Genomic DNA, 20,101 nt, shown 5'->3' with positions numbered 1-20,101 from the left:
CACAGTGTGTGTCATCTTATTGTCTCTAACAGGAGATGCCATTTTGCATTGCTCTCTCTCTCTCCCCTCCATCCTCACCTTTAACAAGAAGTGTGAAGAGCCTGTTGTCACAGATTGAGATGATCTGATCAACTGCCCCTACTGAGACTGGGAAAAGTGCTCTGGAAGTCTGTGATCTGATTTCCTACCAGTGTATTCTCTCACACAGGGCAGACCATTCAGGTGCTCTTACTGCAGCACTGGCTTCAAGCAATCATCTGACCTCACAGTACACCAGTGATGTTAACAGGATGGGGAGACTGTTCACTTGCTCTGAGTGTGGGAAGATTCATTGCAATATCCCATCTTCTGAGTTCATTAGTGATTGCAGGAGTTGGATTTGTTGTTAATCAAATCCTGGACCCATCTATTTCTCATTTGGTCTTTTTCTCCTGATGTTAGTAAATTCCAGAACAGTTTTATGCGTGAATATTCAGAATAAAACTCACTTGAATTAGCTTTGTGTTAAACGCAGTGTGTTAAGTCTTTTTAATATCTCTAATATGTGAGTCCCTTTTGAAGGGTCTTCCTGTCCTCTCTTTCATCTAACAACACCTGCAGAGATCAAAGACCTTATTTGTCACTAAGATTGAGACAATCCAATCAGTTTCCTCTGCTGCTATCCTCCCTTCCATTAGCTCGTTGGGTGAAAGTGCCTGTTAAGGTTCTCTTTGCCTGACGCCAGACCTCACCAGTTTCTCACTGCCATGGTGTTAAGGGTTTAGATGAAGGGGAATTTAAGTGTGTACGAAACAATTTTCTGATTCAGTATGTCGATGTACCTAGTAGAGAGGGTGCAAAACTTGAGCTACTCTTGGGAAATAAGGCAGGGCAGGTGACTGGGTGTCAGTGGGGTTAGTGCCCATAATTCTATTAGATTTAAAATCATGATGGAAAAGGATAGACCAGATCTAAAAGTTGAAGTTCTAAATTGGAGAAAGGCCAATTTTGATGGTATTAGGCAAGAACTTTCGAAAGCTGATTGGGGACAGATGTTTGCAGGTAAAGGGACGGCTGGAAAATGGGAAGCCTTCAGAAATGAGATAACGAGAATCCAGAGAAAGTATATTCCTGATAGAGTGAAAGGAAAGGGAATGCTGGATTACTAAAGAAATTGAGGGTTTGGTTAAGAAAAAGAAGGAAGCACATGTAAGGGATAGACAGGATAGATCGAGTGATTCCTTAGAATATAAAGGCAGTAGGAGTATACTTAAGAGGAAAATCAGGAGGGCAAAAAGGGGGCATGAGATAGCTTTGGAAAATAAAATTAAGGAGAATCCAAAGAGGGTAACTAGGGAGAGAATAGGGCCCCTCAAAGATCAGCAAGGCGGCCTTTGTGTGGAGCCACAGGAAATGGGGGAGATACTAAATAAGCATTTTGCATCAGTATTTACTGTGGAAAAGGATATGGACGATATAGACTGTAGGGAAATAGATGGTGACACCTTGCAAAATGTCCATAATACAGAGGAGGAAATGCTGGATGTCTTGAAATGGGTAAAGGTGGATAAATCCCCAAGACCTGATCAGGTGTACCCTAGAACTTTGTGGGAAGCTAGAGAAGTGATTGCTGGGCCTCTTGCTGAGATATTTGTATCATCGATAATCACAGGTGAGGTGCCGGAAGACTGGAGGTTGGCTAACGTGTTGCTACTGTTTTAAGAAGGGTGGTAAGGACAAGCCAGGAAACTATAGACCAGTGAGCCTAACGTCAGTGGTGAGCAAGTTGTTGGAGGGAATCCTGAGGGACAGAATGTACATGTATTTGGAAAGGCAAGGACTGATCAGGGATAGTCAACATGGTTTTGTGCATGGGATTAAACTTGATTGAGGTTTTTGAGGAAGTAAAGGGAATTGATGAGGGCAGAGTGCTAAGTGTGATCTATATGGACTTCAGTAAGGCGTTTGACAAGGTTCCATCTCACGGCATACAGGGAGAACTAGCCATTTGGACAGAGAACTGGATCAAAGGTAGAAGACAGAGGGTGGTGATGAGGGTTGTTTTTCAGACTGGAGGCCTGTGACCAGTGGAGTGCCACAAGGATTGGTGCTGGGTCCTCTACTTTTTGTCATTTACATAAATGATTTGAATGCAATCATCAGAGGTACAGTTAGTAAGTTGCAGATGACACCAAAATTGGAGGGTTAGTGGATAGCGAAGAGGGTTACCTCTGATTACAACAGGATCTGTGCCAGATGGGCCAATGGGCTGACAAGTGGTAGATGGAGTTTAATTTAGGTAAATGTGAGGTGCTGCATTTTGGGAAAGTAAATCTTAGTAGGAATTATACACTTAATGGTAAGATCCTAGAAAGTGTTGCTGAACAAGGAGACCTTGGACTGCAGGTTCATAGCTCCTTGAAAGTGGGGTTGCGGGTAGATAGGATAGTGAAGAAGGCGTTTGGTATGCTTTCTTTTATTGGTCAGAGTATTGAGTACAGGAGTAAAAAGTGAGGTCTGCAGATGCTGGAGATCAGAGCTGAAAATGTGTTGCTGATTAAAGCACAGCAGGTTAGGCAGCATCCAAGGAACAGGAAATTCGACGTTTCGGGCCAGAGCCCTTCATCAGAAATGAGGAGAGGGTGCCAGGCAGGCTCAGATAAAAGGTAGGGAGGAGGGACTTGGGGGAGGGGTGATGGAGATGTGATAGGTGGAAGGAGGTCAAGGTGAGGGTGATAGGGCAGAGAGGGGATGGGGGCGGAGAGTTCAGGAAGAGGATTGCAGGTTAGGAGGGCGGTGCTGAGTACAAGGGAATCGACTGAGACAAGGTGGGGGGAGGGGAAATGAGGAAACTGGAGAAATCCGAGTTCATCCCTTGTGGCTGGAGGGTTCCCAGGCGGAAGATGAGGCGCTCTTCCTCCAACCATCGTGTTGCTATGTTCTGGCGATGGAGGAGTCCAAGGACCTGCATGTCTTCGGTGGAGTGGGAGGGAGAGTTAAAGTGTTGAGCCACGGGGTGGTTGGGTTGGTTGGTTCGGGCGTCCCAGAGGTGTTCCCTGAAGCGTTCTGCAAGTAGGTGGCCTGTCTCCCCAATATAGAGGAGGCCACATCGGGTGCAGCGGATGCAATAGATGATGTGTGTGGAGGTGCAGGTGAATTTGTGGCGGATAGGGAAGGATCCCTTGGGACCTTGGAGAGAAGTAAGGGAGGAGGTGTGGGCGCAAGTTTTGCATTTCCTGCGGTTGCAGGGGAAGGTGCCGGGAGTGGAGGTTGGGTTGGTGGGGGGTGTGGACCTGACGAGGGAGTCACGAAGAGAGTGGTCTTTGCGGAACGCTGATAGGGGAGGGGAGGGAAATATATCCCTGGTGGTGGGGTCCGTTTGGAGTTGGCGGAAATGACGGCGGATGATACGCTGTATACGGAGGTTGGTGGGGTGGTAGGTGAGAACTGTATCGGTGCTGCCTCGTGCTCCCACGAGGAGGTTGAACAGTTCATCAACTTTACCAACACCTTCCATCCCGACCTCAAATTCACCTGGACTGTCTCAGACTCCTCCCTCCCCTTCCTAGACCTTTCCATTTCTATCTCGGGCGACCGACTCAACACAGACATCTTCTATAAACCGACTGACTCCCACAGCTACCTGGACTACACCTCCTCCCACCCTGCCCCCTGTAAAAACTCCATCCCATATTCCCAATTCCTTTGTCTCAGCCGCATCTGCTCCCAGGAGGACCAGTTCCAATACCGTACAGCTCAGATGGGCCTCCTTCTTCAAGGACCGCAGATTCCCCCCAGACGTGATCGACGATGCCCTCCACCGCATCTCCTCCACTTCCCGCTCCTCCGCCCTTGAGCCCCGATCCTCCAACCGCCACCAAGACAGAACCCCACTGGTTCTCAGGTCCTTGGACTCCTCCATCACCAGAACATAACAACACAACGGTTGGAGGAAGAGCGCCTCATCTTCCGCCTGGGAACCCTCCAGCCACAAGGGATGAACTCGGATTTCTCCAGTTTCCTCATTTCCCCTCCCCCCACCTTGTCTCAGTCGATTCCCTTGGACTCAGCACCGCCCTCCTAACCTGCAATCCTCTTCCTGACCTCTCCGCCCCCACCCCCGTCTCCGGCCTATCACCCTCACCTTGACCTCCTTCCACCTATCACATCTCCATCGCCCCTCCCCCCTACCTTTTATCTGAGCCTGCCTGGCACCCTCTCCTCATTCCTGATGAAGGGCTCCGGCCCGAAACGTCGAATTTCCTGTTCCTTGGATGCTGCCTAACCTGCTATGCTTTAACCAGCAACACATTTTCAGCTATTGAGTACAGGAGTTGGGAGGTCATGTTGCGGCTGTACAGGACATTGGTTAGGCCACTGCTGGAATATTGCATGCAATTCTGGTCTCCTTCCTATCAGAAAGATGTTGTGAAACTTGAAAGAGTTCAGAAAAGATTCACCAAGGATGACGTCAGGGTTGGAGGATTTGAGCTATAGAGAGAGGCTGAACAGGCTGAGGCTGTTTTCCCTGGAATGTCAGAGGCTGAGGGGTGACTTTATAGAGGGTTACAAAATTATGGGGGGCATGGGTAGGGTAAAGAGGCAAAGTCTTTTCCCTGGGGTTGGCGAGTCCAGAACTAGAGAGCATAGGTTTAGGGTGAGAGGGGAAAGATATAAAAGAGACCTAAGGGGCAACTTTTTCACGCAGAGGGTGGTACGGGTATGGAATGAGCTGCCAGAGGAAGTGGTGGAGGCTGGTACAATTGCAACATTTAAGAGGCATTTGGATGGCTGTATGAATAGGAAGGGTTTGGAGGGTTATGGGCCGGGTGCTAGCAGGTGGGCCTAGATTGGGTTGGGATATCTGGTCGCATGGATGGATTGGATGATGTGTCTGTTTACGTGCTGTACATCTCAATGACTCTAACAGATGTCAGAGGTAGCTTCTTTACTCAGAGTAGTAGGGATGTAGAATGTACTGCCTGCAACAGTAGTAGCCTCACCAACTTTAAGGCGTTTAAATGGTCATTGAATAGACACATGGATGATAATGGAATTGTGTAAGTTCGATGGGCTTCAGATTCGTCTCACAGGTCGGTGCAACATCGAGGGCTGAAGGGCCTGTACTGTGCTGTAATGTTCTATGTTCTATTCCTTGAGGTGCTGGGGAGGCTGGCTCATTTCCATTGTCAACCTCAGAAGATGAACGATGCTGGTCATGGTGCATGTCCTGAAATACCGTTTTGAAGAACACTATCAAGATGCAGATCTGGAGAAACAAACTGAGGGCAGCTAAGTACCTTTTAAAATGTTTATGTTAGAAGCTGTTAGCATCAAGTTTTCCTCTGCCAAATGGGAAAATATCAAATTACAAATAAATCAGCTGAGAGTAGATAATAACAAGGTGAATGCAAATGGGATTCTCACTATTTACCAGCAAGATTCTCATCTCTGTGTTAAAATCCTGGGTGGAAAATCTGACTTTTCATTCCCTGACATTGAGAATCAGGATCTCACTATATTTTCCCAACTGACTTGCCATTGCCCACACATTGCAGAGACTGGGAAGATTCTATTTTGTGTATTAAACACAAAGCTGCTTTATTTGATGAAAACTGAAAGAACTGCAGATGCTATAAATCTGAAACAACAAAAGTTGATGGGACAGCTCAGCAAGTCTGGCAGCATCATGCTGCATGCCAAAGGAAGTGCCACTTGACCCGAAACATTAACTCTGATTTTTCTTCACAGATGCTGCCAGACCTGCTGAGCTTTTCCAGCAACTTCTGTTTTTGTTACTGGTTTATTTGATATTTGTTGTGGGATACACATTATGTCTCATCACTGAAAGTGACGGAAAGACCAGGTTTTATTTTTACTGACCCCGGGTGTATTACCAATACTTTTGCTGGATAACAAGATTAAGAGAGTTAGAAATCACATAGCGCTAGGTTATAGTCCAACAGGTTTATTTGGAAGTATTAGCTTTCAGAATGCTCAGAGTGATTTTTAACTTTAACCATGCCAGTCCAACACTGGCACCTCCACATCAAGATTAAGAGAGACACCCTCGAAGGTTTGGGGCTTGGGACTTGTCCATAGAGGAACTGAAATATGAGAACAGAGAGAATCCAGAGTTAGGAAGGAAAAAGGCCTAAAAATACAGCAGTCATCAGTAGGATATCATTTATTATTATTGTATCATGGAGAAATTAAGAACTGGACACACTGTTTCAAAATTACATTAGTGTATAGTCTCACAGAGAATGAGTAGATTGGGATTATATACATTGGAATTCAGAATAATGAGGGGGGTTCTTGTAGAAACATAGAAAATTATGAAAGAAATGGATAAGATAGAAGTAGAGATGATGTTTCCACTGACAGGTGAAGCCAGGACAAGAGGGCATCATGAGCCTCTGGTGAAACACTTCACCGGAGGCTCATTGATGATGTTACGTAGCATGATGATGAAACATCTGAAAGCAAACCTGCCAGCTCAGCGAGCAAACTTACAACCATAACTGAGTAAATGCCTTCCTACCCTCTCCCCTGTATGAACCTAATGATATTTTATCAAGGATTTGAAGTCATGAAACTGAAACCAAATATCACGTCATGATCTGATGGAGTCACTTAATTTACCAAAACCTGAGGATTAAATATTTTAACCATGGAAGGAGAAAGCACCTTTCACAATGGGAAGAATTTTCCAACTGTGGAAAATCATGACCTGTGAGAAAGGATTCAGTCACCACTCTGCGCTGATAATTCACCAACATGTTCACACTGGGGAGAGGCTGTTGACCTGCTCCCTTTGTGGGAAGGGATTCACTCAGTTATTCATCCTCCTGACAGACCAGCGATTTCACACTGATAAATGTACAAACTACAGAAATTGCTTTAAAAATCCCAGCCGTCAGTAGTCCCACCAACTTGTTCACACTGGCAAGAGACCTTTTTCATGTCCAGGTTGTGGAAAGTGCTTTCAGAGTTCTGGTGATCTGATGTCACTGAGGAAGAAAGGGTCAGATGTTCTGACTGTGGGGCAGGCTTTAGGTGGTCATTGTTCACAAGTGCATTCACACTAGGGAGAGGCCATTCACCTGTTCTGAATGTGGTATTGTATTTACTCAGTCATATCGCCTCAGTGCACACCCACAGGTTGACATTGAGGAGAAACCTTTTAAATGTCCAAACTGCAGCAAGTGCTTTAAAGGTTCTGGTGAACTGATTGTCCATTAATTACCCACACTAATGACAGACCATTCAGCTGCGCTCACAGTGGAATTGGGTTCAAAATATCATCTAAACTCAGTCGGCACCAGCATCGTCACACTGGGGACAGGCCATTCATCTGCTCTAAATGTGGGCAGGGATTCATTGACCCATCCCACCTCAAGTTACACAAAAGTGTTCAGTCTGATTAAAGACCATTTAAATGCCTCAATTGTGGGAAGTGTTTTAAATGTTGTGGGCACTTGAAATATATTCACTCTGAAAATAGATGTTTTAAATTCCCAGTTTGTGGGAAGTGCTTTAACAGCTCTGGGGAACTGATGTCCCACCAACATATTCTCATCAATGAGAGTCCATTCAGGTGCTCTCACTGTGAGACTGGGTTCAGATGATCATCTCAATTTTACTTTACACCAGCGAGGTCACACTGGGAAGAGATCATTTGCCTGCTCCATGTGAGAAGAAATTTGCGCAATCATCCAATCTGATGAGACACCAGCAATGTCACAAGTCACTCCAGTGATGGGATTTTCAGTTAATCAAATTGGAACTCATCCATGTTCGTTGGGGTTTGTTTCTGTTGATGCTCATAAACTCCAGTCCAGTGAAAGGTGCTTACATTCTAAGTGTCAAATAAAGCAGATGTCTATCAGTTACACAGTATGGTCAGTCATTTTAACATCGAACAGAAAATTTTGATGGATGCTCCCTCCCTCCTGCCCCCTCAATCCTCACCTCCAACAGCAAGTTTCAGGAGCACAAGAGTTTCTTTGTTAATAAGACTTGCGAAAATCTGATCAGCTTACCCTCGTTTCTCTCCTTTCCAATTGGTCACTGAGACAAACTGCCTTAAAACGTGCTTCCATGTCTGACTCCTGAATGTGGGATTCTCTCCACTTTATCTCTAATCTCCTGTCATGCCCTGTCAGACCTCACCTTGTCCAAGTGTCTCACTTACTGCTCCATTGGCCCTATTCCCACAAAATGTCTGACTACTGACCTTCTCTCTATATGCAGCATTGTTAACTATTCTCCAACACTGTCCCTTTTGCTATAAATCTGCCATATTTGCATTCCAACCCCAACATCCCAGCAAATTACTGTCTTAATTTGAACTTGCCTTTCCCGTCCAGGATCCTGGAATGACTTGTTTCCTTATAAATCCATGCCATCTATCCACCATATAATGCTTGAATCTCCTATCAGATTTCTGTCCCTATTACATTCATGAAAATCAGTGTCTGTGGTCAAGTTCACTATTTGGTGGAGCAAGGTGCACTTGTGTAGAAAATTGGCATATTGCTTCGGGATTGATGTACAAATAACAATACCTTTGACATCAAATGAGAATCAAGTCAGTCGGAATTGTTGATTCCCCATAATATCCATAATTAGAACATCTATTCAGGAGCATATGCAGCAGCATTCTGCCAACAGTAGGAGCTTTCACCGTGTATTAAAAATGCTGCCATACATGTGAAATAGAGTTGGCCCATAGTATCTGTGCAACCATTTAATGGCGGCAGGGTGGCACAGTGGTTAGCACTGCTGCCTCACAGCGCCAGAGACCCGGGTTCAATTCCCGCCTCAGGCGACTGACTGTGTGGAGTTTGCACATTCTGCGTGGGTTTCCTCCGGGTGCTTCGGTTTCCTCCCACAGTCACAAAGATGTGCGGGTTAGGTGAATTGGTCATGCTAAATTGCCCGTTGTGTTAGGTAAGGGGTAAATGTAGAGGCATGGGTGGGTTGCGCTTCAGCGGGTCGGTGTGGACTTGTTGGGCCGAAGGGCCTGTTTCCACACTGTAAGTAATCTAATGAGATTATGGCAGATCTGATTCTCCTCAATTCCACTCTCATACCATTTCCTCGCAACTCTTGATTTCTTCCTGATTAAAAAAAACTGCCTCAACCTGGTGAAAATAGGTCATGTAGAGAATAGACTAGGAAAATAATAATGGGGAATTAGAAAATGGCAAAAGAGTTGAATAAACACTTTACACCAATCTTCAAAGTAGAAGCCACTCATAAAATTACTGAATAATCAAAGGGCAAAAGGAAGATAGGAAATACATGAAATAACTATCATGAGAAACAATGTGTTAGGAAAACTCATAGAGCTAAAGCCTATTAGTCCCTTGGAACTGGTGGGCTGCATCCAAGTGTATTGAAGGAACCAGCTACAGAGATCTTGTAGTTGCACTGGTAGTCATCTTACAAGAATCTTTAGATTTTGAAGAAGTCTGAAAGGATTAGAAAACTGCCAGTATATTGCCTTGATTTGAAAAGGGTATGAGACAAAAACTGGTAACTACAGACCAGCTAATTTAATATTTGTTATTGGAAAAATCTTGGAATCTATTATAAAGGATGAAAGTGAAGCAATTGTAAGTACATTACCAGCTAGAATTCTATGACTTTATGATTTCAGGAAAATTATTGATGAAGTTGCTGAATATGGTTAGACAGAGAATTCCAACCTGAGAAATTCCTGCAGTGATGTCGTGGGACTGAGGTTATTTACATCCAACAACCATACTTTTCTGCTAGGTATGATTCCAACTAATGTACAGGTTTCCTAAGCTTCCCAGTGACTGCAGTTTTGCCAGGGCTTCTGTTAACTCTTTCCATCCAAAACTAAGTCAACATTTTTCAAGTCATCTGATGCTTCATGTCACTGCACATTAATAGACTGTTTCATTCTGCCCACTTCATTTACCTATGTTGAGGTCCTGATATGTTTAAGACTTGTCAGCAACTGCCAGGTATCATTCCGAAACTTGTGTACATTCAGTTCATTCGCCTCATTAATAAAATGTGAAGGCAGTGCTGAGTTCAGCTGATGTCATTGCATGGTGTAAACATCTTGCTTTGTATATTCACCATCCAATTACATGGAACACTCTCCTGCCAAAGATTTTCTCACTGTAGATGGAATTACCAGAATTGCCGACCTTTGAAGGGATACAGACAAAAAACAGGAGATTAAAAGAATCAGTCTAAATTATGTCAGGCATTGTGAGTGTCGAATAAATCTACATGTGCAGAATTGTCAATTATATCAATATTTCTGATCACGAATTACATTGAAGCTTGGAACAAAGTCTTTACATCAGCCCACTTATCTATCTGGATTAACATAATAAATCTTTGTGAGCACAAATCTATCTGAGTGAATCTCTGGCAATGAACTGCAATGAGTCAGAGATTGAGGAGGGGGTCATTCACACAGGGTCATTATGACCTCACTCGCTGCAGGGGGTCAGGACCATTGTGACCTCAATCACTGGAGGGGACGGCCCACATTAAATCACAATTGGCCTAGTCTCTCTTTACGTTGCTCTGGACTCTGTCTGATTCATCATTGCATTCTCCCATCATTCTGTACATAACCCTCAACCCTACCTTCATCTTGTTACATCCAGTTGCCTTGGTTTATGTGACACAGGCTATACAGTTACTTATTACGCTGCAGTTTACATTGCATGGGATGGTGTCTTAGTGGGTGCAGTTCTAGACTTGTCGTAAGTTTAATTACAACTGGTCTCATAGAACATAGAACAGTACAGCACAGAACAGGCCCTTCAGCCCACGATGTTGTGCCGACCACTGATCCTCACGTATGCACCCTCAAATATCTGTGACCATATGCATGTCCAGGAGTCTCTTAAATGTCCCCAATGACCCTGCCTCCACAACTGCTGCTGGCAACGCATTCCATGCTCTCACAAGTCTCTGTGTAAAGAACCCGCCTCTGACATCCCCTCTATACTTTCCTCCAACGAGCTTAAAACGATGACCCCTCGTGTTAGTCTCTGTATCTGATAATATTAAAATGGACTCAAATTTTTGTCCATATTAAAGGCAGTTATTTAACTGAGCCTTCGTAGCTCAGTGGTTAGAGGACTGGCCTTGTAAAACGTTTCACTTTCCAGCTCCCTTCAACAACAAAAAAACAGCACTTGATATTTCAGATAAATAACACTGATAGGGTTGCATTTCCTCCACAGGTCAGGGCTGGTCTGCCTGAGTTTGTAATTCCATATTCCTGTTTCTCTTCCCATGAATTCAAAGCAACCCACCATTCTTATGGACAACAAGCAGCTGATGTGAGCAATGTTCTAGTTTGGCAGGAAAAATGAGGTGAGGCAGTATGAACAGCAAACTGACAGGGAACCATTGGGGGAGTAAAACAGACAAGGCTGAATGTTTCCTTTCATAGAACATAGAACAGTACAGCACAGGACAGGCCCTTCAGCCCACGATGTTGTGCCGACCACTGATCCTCATGTATGCACCCTCAAATTTCTGTGACCATATGCATGTCCAGTAGTCCCTTAAATGTCCCCAATGACCTTGCTTCCACAATTGCTGCTGGCAAGGCATTCCATGCTCTCACAACTCTTTGTAAAGAAGCCACCTCTGACATCCCCTCTATACTTTCCTGCAACCAGCTTAAAACTATGACCCCTGCATGTGTCGTCTGCAAACTTGCTGACCCATCCTTCAATCCCCTCATCCGTCATTAACAAAAATTAGAAACTGTAGAGGCCCAAGGATAGAGCCCTGTGGAACACCACTCACTACAGACTTCCAGGCAGAATATTATCCTTCTACTACCACTCACTGTCTTCTGTTGGCCAGCCAATTCTGTATCCAGACAGCTAAGTTCCCCTGTATCCAATTCCTCCTGACCTTCTGAATGAGCCTACCATGGGGAACCTTATCAAATGCCTTGCTGAAGTCCATATACACCACATCCACAGCTTGACCCGCATCAACTATTCTAGTCACACCCTCAAAGAACTCGATAAGGTTTGTGAGGCATGACCTGCCCCTCACAAAGCCGTGTTGACTGCATTTAATCAAGCCATGCTCTTCCAGATAGTCATAAATTCTATCCCTCAGAATCCTTTCTAACACCTTGCAGACAACAGATGTGAGACTTACTGGTCTGTATTGGTGGGGATTTCCCTATTTCCTTTCTTGAAGAGAGGAATTACATTTGCCTCTCTCCAGTCCTCAGGTAATACTCCAGTGGAGAGCGAGGATGCAAAGATCTTCGCAAGTGGCGAAGCAATTGCATTTCTCGTTTCCCAAAGCAGTCGAGAACAAATCTGGTCCGGGCCTGGCGACTTGTCAATCTTAATGTTTGACAAAATTTTCAGCACATCAGCTTCCTCTATCTCTATCCATTCCAGCATACACACCTGCTCTTCAAAGGTTTCATTCACTACAAACTTTTTTTCTTTCGTAAAGACAGAAGCAAAAAACTCATTTAGGGATTCCCCTACCTCTTCAGACTCCACACACAAATTCCCTATGCTATCCCTATTCATTATGGAAACCTGGCTGTGATTTTGTATGAAGCTTGCACATTATGTATGGAGTTTGCAAACATTACTGAGTAGTGGAGTCAATGTGTCTCCCACAGCAGATTCAAATCCTGTTCTGAAGAAAGGTCACTGCGCTCAAGGGCCTCTTTGCATGCTGTAAAACCCAATGATATGACAATTTTGTCTGAAAAACGTACCTCTGGTTAACATACTATCAAATGAAAAATTAAATGTCAAAAGCAATGTTAGTGAGAAATCACGCAACCTTGGCTGGCATGTTCCATGCTGGTGTAGTGGTTGGGATTCAGCACTTTCACCACTGCAGCCAGGATTCGATTCCTGGTTCCTTCTAGAAGCTCTAAAAAAAAACCATGAATTGCTGACATCAGACACAACAGAATTATGAGGGTTTCATTTCAACCTGAAAGTATCACATGAAACTGGGAACAAACAGGAAGAAACACCAACATACTCTGCCTAAGGTTACTCAGCCACAGTACTTCAAAAAAGCATCATGCGTTATTTAAACATACAAGATTCTTAGGGGAAAAATAAAAGAAAGAACTATGGATCTTAAGATCTAAAACAGAAATTGCTGGAGAAACCCAGCAGGTCTGGGAGCATCTGTGGAAAGAAAGTCGAGTTAACTTTGTGAGCCTTTTGACTCTTCATCAGAATTCTAATGGAATTTAACAAGTTAGATGCAGAAAGCTTATTTCCCTTTGTGGGAGAGTCCATGACCAGAGGGTGTAATCTCAAAACAAGGAGGAGCAATTTAAGACATGTGGAGTAATTTCTTCTCTCAGTGCATAGTGAATCTGTGGAATTATTTACCACAGAAAGCTGTTGAGGCTGGATCATTCATTATGTTCAAGAGTGAATACAGCTTCAGTCCGATATTGTGTCCATCTGAACCATAGAAAGTGATGGAGTATGAGGTCTGAATCAAAGTAAATCCCCTTCTACAATGCCAACCTCTCCGGTCTTGCTTCATGCCATTGGCATATAAGGCCAACTTGATGTGAAGGATGCTATTGAAAACTTTCTAGCTTTGACAACCTATCACCTTTATCCCCTCCCCACTCACCTATTGTACTCCATGCTACTGGCTCCCCATCCCACCCTCCTCTAGCTTATCTCTCCACGCTTCAGGCTCTCTGCCTTTATACCTGATGAAGGGCTTTTGCCCGAAACATCGATTTTGCTGCTCCTCGGACGCTGCCTGAACTGCTGTGCTCTTCCAGCACCACTAATCCAAAAAGAAATGTCAACATCAAGTGACCTGAAGTCTAAAGGAACATGTAAAGTCTGCTGTGGCTACTGCATGACAGCAACAGCAGCTTATGTGTCTGAAGAATTGAAGGTAAAAGACAGACAGCTTAAACACTACAGCCAGATTTTGGGATGAATAGATTGCTTAGAAAATGCTATTTGAGTCACTGTGAAAATTCTCTCAAAATCTTGTTGCCTGATGATGTTCCTTCAAAACATTCACATCTCAATTTCATCCTAGTATTATTTAACGTTAAATACTTATAAACAATGTCAATGTAGATCATCAACAGAGCTACTTTTACCCAGAAGCCTGAAGGCTGCCCCACCCTGCTGCTGCTGCCATCTTGAGGCAGACTCAAATGGTCGTGAAACTGACAGTACCATGAACACATACAATGCCAATATGTAATCACAGACATATGGTATTGAGCCCGAAGCTTTCAGAATGAAGCACACACGAAATCACTGGGTTAGTTTTGAAAAAATTATTTATTGGTAAAACTTCAAAAGTTTTGTGAGTGGCCAATCTCCATCACTTTCCTTCTGATTTCTGTAGGGCTCACCTTCTCATAATTTTATTTCCACTCCCGCTCACTCATTTCCTCCAATCATCTTACTCAAGCAATGGGGTGCTTGTCATTTTAATGCTCAGACCCACCTTTTGCTAGAACATTCACTCCATGCTTTCTGCAGTACACAGTTTCTACTTAGTATTTTCCACTCAAGTAACTTATGCAATATATATTCAACTGCAGAAATTTTGTTTAAACATAATCAAGGTTTCTTGCAACTGTACAGCTCCCCATCTGAACTGAAAGCTCATTTCCAGAGCACGACTCACATGAGTTGAAGGTGAACCCAGAGGCGACAAGGGAAAGAGAAAGTTCTATAAAGGTAATTGTACTGTATCAGAGATATTAACAAGTCTAAACACATTATGTGTTTAACACAAAGCTGATTTAGTTGCCTTTCATTCAGGATGGTAACACCAAAAATTATGTTTGAATTTGTTAACATCAGGAGAAAGGAAAGCAACGAACAAGGTTCAGTCCTGGAAGTAATTAACAGAAAAATCCAACTCCTGACATCACTTGTGAACTCGCTGGTGTCTCAGCAGGTTACAAGTCCGAGTGAATCTCTTCCCACACTCTGTGCAGGCAAATGGCCTTTCTCCAGTGTGGACTCGCTGGTGTGCAGTGAGATGAGATGATTGCCTGAATCCAGATCCACAGTGAGAGCATCTGAACGGTCTCTCCTCAGTGTGAACTCGCTGGTGTGCCACAAGGCGACAGGACCGAGTAAATTCCTTCCCACACACGGAGCAGGTGAACGGCTTCTCCCCAGTGTGAATTCGCCGGTGTTCCGTGAGATCAAACGATCGTCTGAATCTAGTCCCACACTGGGAACATGTGAACCATCTCTCCTCAGTATGAACACGTTGATGCGAAGTCAGTTCTCCAGAACTTTTGTAGCACTTCCCACAATCCAAACATTTGAAAGGTTTCTCATCAGTGTGAACACGTTGATGGGACATCAGTTCCCCAGAACTTTTAAAGCAATTTCCACAGTCTGAACATTTAAAAGGTTTATCATCAGAGTGAACACGTTGATGGTTCATCAAATCTCTCGAACTTTTAAAGCATTTCCCACAGTCGGCGCATTTGAAAGGTCTCTCATCAGTGTGAACACGCCGATGGGAGATCAGATTGCTGGATGTTTTAAAACATTTCCCACAGTCTAAGCATTCAAAAGGTCTCTCCTCTGTGTGAACTTGTTGATGGTTCATTAGTGCCCTGGGACTTTTATAGCACTTCCCACAATTTGGGCACTTAAAAGGCCTCTCCTCAGTGTGAATATGTTGATGGCGCATCAGATCCCCAGAACCTTTATAGCACTTCCCACAGTCTGGGCATTGGAAAGGTCTTTCATCACTGTGGACACGTAAATGGGCCATTAAATTGCTGGAACTTTTATAGCACATTCCACAAACTGGGCATTTAAAAGGTCTCTCCCCAGTGTGAACTCGCTGGTGTTTCAGTAAGATGGATGACCGCGTGAATCCTTTCCCACACTCTGTGCAGGTGAATGGTCTCTCCCCAGTGTGACTACGGCGATGAATTTCCAGCACTGACAAGTAGCGGAACCTTTCTCCACAATCTCCACATTTCCATCGTTTCTCTCCACTGTGAAAGGTGTTTTTTCCTTCCATGTTCAAAGTCCGTTGCGATTCAGGTTGTGGCAAATGGGGCATATCTATCCAATCCTGATATAATGATTGGTTTCAGTTTCCTTATTGCAGATGCTCCGTTTGTAACACCCTGTGAAACTGGTTTGAAAAACAGAATAAAGAGAATGACACAGAAACATAAAATCACAAAGACAGGTTATGAAGCGCAGCTCAATGAATCTGGTTAATTGTGGGGCTGGCACGTGGTAAAAGTGACTATGAAAGCTACTGGACTGTCACAAATACCCAACTGGTTCACTGATGTCGTTCAGAGAAGGGAACCTGCCTCTGGTCTGGACCCACGGAAGACTCTGAAGGTTTTGAAATTATGCCCTAATCTAAATCATTTATGTAAATCAGGAAAGGTAGAATTCCTAACAGCAATTACTAGGGAACTCCACCTTCCTGCAGCCTGAAAGGTTTCCAGTAATCAGTAATCTCTTTCCCCTGTCAGTCAGTTTCACCTTCAAGTTGCTTCTGTTCTTGTGCTTTCACTAACCTCTAACCTCACTCTCAAACCTATTGCATGACATTTGCTCAAATGCATTTTGGAAGTCCATGTAAAGTACATTAATAACATTAACTGTAACAATGCTTTTTGTTACTGCATCAAAAATGTAAGCAAGGTAGCAAAACATCTTTTGTCTATTCATATTGGCTTTTCTGAATTACATCAAATTTTGTTCATTTTGTCCTGAATCATTGGTTTTGTAGGCTTCACCACCACCAAAGTGAACTGACTGACCTGTCATTGTTGAGCTTGTTTCTACTGCCTTTTTGAACAATTCTGCAGGATTTTGTCACCACCCCTGATTCTTAGGGGGACTGATTTGCCTCCTGAACCTCTACACTCATTTCCCTCAGTGTCATCTGATCCTGATGCCTTATCAACATTAACATACAACCTATCTGATGCCTCCTCCTTGTCAACTTTAAACACATGTAGTGTCTCAATTTCTTCCTCTTTCACCATGGCTCTGATATCATCAAATTCCTTGGCAACCTACATTTTATACCTCAGCTGTCTCTCTGCCTCCAGCTGTAAATCTATTTATCAATTCCTAATTGGCTTCACTTCTCATTTACCATATTTACAATTTATATGCTGACAAGCCTGAATCAATAAGCTTTTTATTTTTCTTCCTTCTTTCTGCTCATCCTTTCTCTTTGCCTCTCTTATTTGCTCATTTAGTTTCCCCTGAACCTTCCAAATTCCTCCTGGTTCTAGTTGAAGTGGCAAACTGACATCTGTCTCAAGCACTCTTTAATCATTCATTTGAATTTCTTTATTTTGCCATCTTGTGTGCTTTGGATTTGTTTTCTCTAACATTCTGCTTTGTGCGTGCTGTAATGTATGCCTGCAGTTGACACTTGGTTTTGCTAGGATCTTCTTTGTGTAGACATGCTGACACTAACCTTCCTTCTAATACCATTCTACTTGGTAATATTAAGTGATGAACTAATGAGTCTTTGGCAGAAGAGGAGTACTAAAATAACAGAAGTAACAATAAGATAACAGGTTAAACATTCATGCTTGGTAAGAGGTACTATTTTAGATGAGATTAGATTCCCTACAGTATGGAAACAGGCCCTTTGGCCCAACAAGTCCACCCTGACCATCTGAAGAGTAACCTACCCAGACCTTTTCCCTTATGCTATATTTACCCCGACTAATGCATCTAACACTAGCAATTTAGCATGGCCAATTCACCTGACATGCACATCTTTGGATTGCGAGAGGAAACAGGAACACCCAGAGGAAACCCACGCAGACACAGGGAAAATGTGCAAACTCCACACAGACAGTTGCCTGAGGAAAGAATCAAACCCAGGTCCCTGGCACTGTGAGGCAGCAGTGCTAACCACTGAGCCACTGTGCTGCCATACTAACTCAGGGCAACATGCGATTGTAACATAGAACAAGTAACTGAACAAGAAACGAGAATCCAATTGGCACTGCTTAGACACAGTCATCTACATCTCAATTCATTGGACCGTACCAAAGGTTGAGTTAATCCTTGAAAGGCATTGTCTTATGCAACAGCAGGAAAATATGTAGCATTACTATGTCAGCAGTAATTCTTCTTTAAAGGCAGATCATTGTTCAGTTTTGATTCTAATTCACACTCTACAGATGTTGGCATTTTGCCAATTAATTCTTCTTACTTGCAGCTGAAATCTTTGTCCACAGTTGGAAGTATCAAATCTTTTCCTCACAAATGAAACAATTGATGATAATCAGATCCTGATGAATTAAGTGACTCTGTCAGATCGAGATTTTACATTTGATTTAGGTTCCCCAGCTGTTGATTCTCTGCTTCCAATATTCTGCAAAATATAATTTACATTAACTTTGGGGTGAGTTCAGGATAGAAGTTCAGATGAAATAAACATTCCCCTTGAATAAAACCATTACTGCAAATGCCAGAAAAATGAGAACAGAAAATGCTGCAGAGACTTTGCAGGTCCAGCAGCAACTGATAAAACCACATCAGAATTAACATTTCAGTCCAGTTACTCGTCTTTGTCATTTGAAAAGTGGAAGCTGTTTCTCAGTCCTTGATACTATCAGACCTGAGATTTCGTGAACTTTCTCTCTGTCTATAATTTCTCTTGACTTGCGTTTGCTGTGTGCTAATGCTCCCCTGCACACCTCCTGTAAATTCCATCCCTCTCAATCCAGGAGAGACATTCACAACATCCTCACTCCTGGCCCAAGATGATCGCACATGCGCCCTGATGCCCCTTTCTCCCTACAAAGATGGCGGTCGTTACAGGGGACTTTCGCGGAGAGACGCGACCTCGCTGCCTCCGGCCCGTTCGTTGTCAATGCTGAATTAGAGTGCTTTATTTGGGGTATTATGTTTCCACTGTACATTTATGAAGCCTTCCCGTCCACATGGCCTCCGCCAAGACCCTCCTAAATCTGTTTTTTTCCTCACCGGTTTCGGAGCCAATACCGTCACGTTCCTGCAGAGTGAGCCCTCACACGTCGCATGCGTCAACCCGGCTCTGTTTTTCACATGATCCAATCACCGTGGCCACTGCGCTTGCTCGAACCTCTCCAGCCGGAGGACAAGGGACATACTGTCCCGTCTGGTGATAACATGAGGACGTCTGAAATAGGAACAAGGAGAGTACATTCAGCCCCTCTGATATGAACCATCATTCAACAACATCGGAGATAATCTGCACCAGGCCTCAATTCCTATTTTCTCCCAGATTACTAAAGTTGGATTTTTTTTAAAAGGAAAACAGTCTATTTATTGCCTTTGGAATACTTTCAGTGATCTCGCCTCCACAACTATTTGGTGCAGATAATTCCGGATATTCTTTACTCTCAGAGAGCACTCAATGCCACTGTATTTTGTAAACATATTCCTAGTTCAAGATTTGCCCACTTGTGTAAAGATCTTCTTAACATCTATCCTGTCAAGCCCTGTCAGAACCTTGTACTGTTTAAAATAAGATCGCCCCTCATTCTTCTAAACTCCAATAAACAATGGTCATCGTAGGAATCAATCCATTGAATCACCTTTGAATAGCCTCCAATAGCATGATGTCTTTTTTTGAATTAACAGTCCAAAATTGTACAAAATGTATGTGTGGACTCACTGGAACGCTATGTTTGTAGCAAGACTTCCTTTTCTAAAACTTCAAACCCGTAGTAATAAAGGGAGAAAAATGTTCATTTGTCTTACTACATGTTTAATGTATCTGCTCAATAACCTTTGGCTGTTTCATGCACCAAAACCCTGGTCCCTCTGCACAGCACATTTCTTGGAGTTTCTCTCGATTTTAATAATAATCTGCTGTTTGACTCTTCCTGCCAAATTGCATGACCTCACACTCCCTCTATGAAACTGCTTCTGCCAAGATTTTGCTCACTCACTCCACTTATCTATACCCCCTTACAGATTCCCACGTCCTCATTGCAACATGCTCTCACATTTATATTGTATCATCAGCAAAATTGAACTCATTACACTCTGCCACTTCATCCATGTCTATAATGTAGAGGTAAATAATTGAGGGCCTAAAACTGACC

The 20,101-nt window shown here is 43.4% G+C and overlaps 1 protein-coding gene across 3 annotated transcripts; it reads right to left on the bottom strand.

Annotated features, from left to right (window-relative positions):
* Positions 1–14,329: 14,329 nt before the first annotated feature.
* Positions 14,330–19,053, bottom strand: LOC132836235 (gastrula zinc finger protein XlCGF26.1-like). Of its 3 annotated transcripts, none has more exons than XM_060855575.1 (3): positions 18,996–19,053; positions 18,054–18,381; positions 14,330–16,152 (listed from the first exon to the last, which is right to left on the bottom strand). In XM_060855575.1, the coding sequence occupies exon 3, from the start codon at positions 16,075–16,077 to the stop codon at positions 14,914–14,916; it is 1,164 nt and encodes a 387-aa protein (XP_060711558.1). In that variant the 5' UTR covers positions 16,078–16,152; positions 18,054–18,381; positions 18,996–19,053; the 3' UTR covers positions 14,330–14,913. The 3 variants fall into 3 exon arrangements, with proteins under 3 accessions (XP_060711558.1, XP_060711559.1, XP_060711561.1); XM_060855576.1 differs by having other exon boundaries at positions 18,220–18,381; XM_060855578.1 differs by lacking the exon at positions 18,054–18,381 and having other exon boundaries at positions 18,996–19,012.
* Between the last annotated feature and the right edge of the window lie 1,048 nt (positions 19,054–20,101).

Source organism: Hemiscyllium ocellatum, chromosome 46, assembly GCF_020745735.1.
Source record: "Hemiscyllium ocellatum isolate sHemOce1 chromosome 46, sHemOce1.pat.X.cur, whole genome shotgun sequence".
NCBI classification, from domain to species: domain Eukaryota; kingdom Metazoa; phylum Chordata; class Chondrichthyes; order Orectolobiformes; family Hemiscylliidae; genus Hemiscyllium; species Hemiscyllium ocellatum.
The sequence above is the reverse complement of the archived record's forward strand: the minus strand, read 5'-3'. Positions and strand labels throughout refer to the sequence as shown.

Bases quoted from the DNA above. Each gene is read 5' to 3' on its own strand.
- LOC132836235 (XM_060855575.1), bottom strand. From the start codon at position 16,077: ATGCCCCATTTGCCACAACCTGAATCGCAACGGACTTTGAACATGGAA.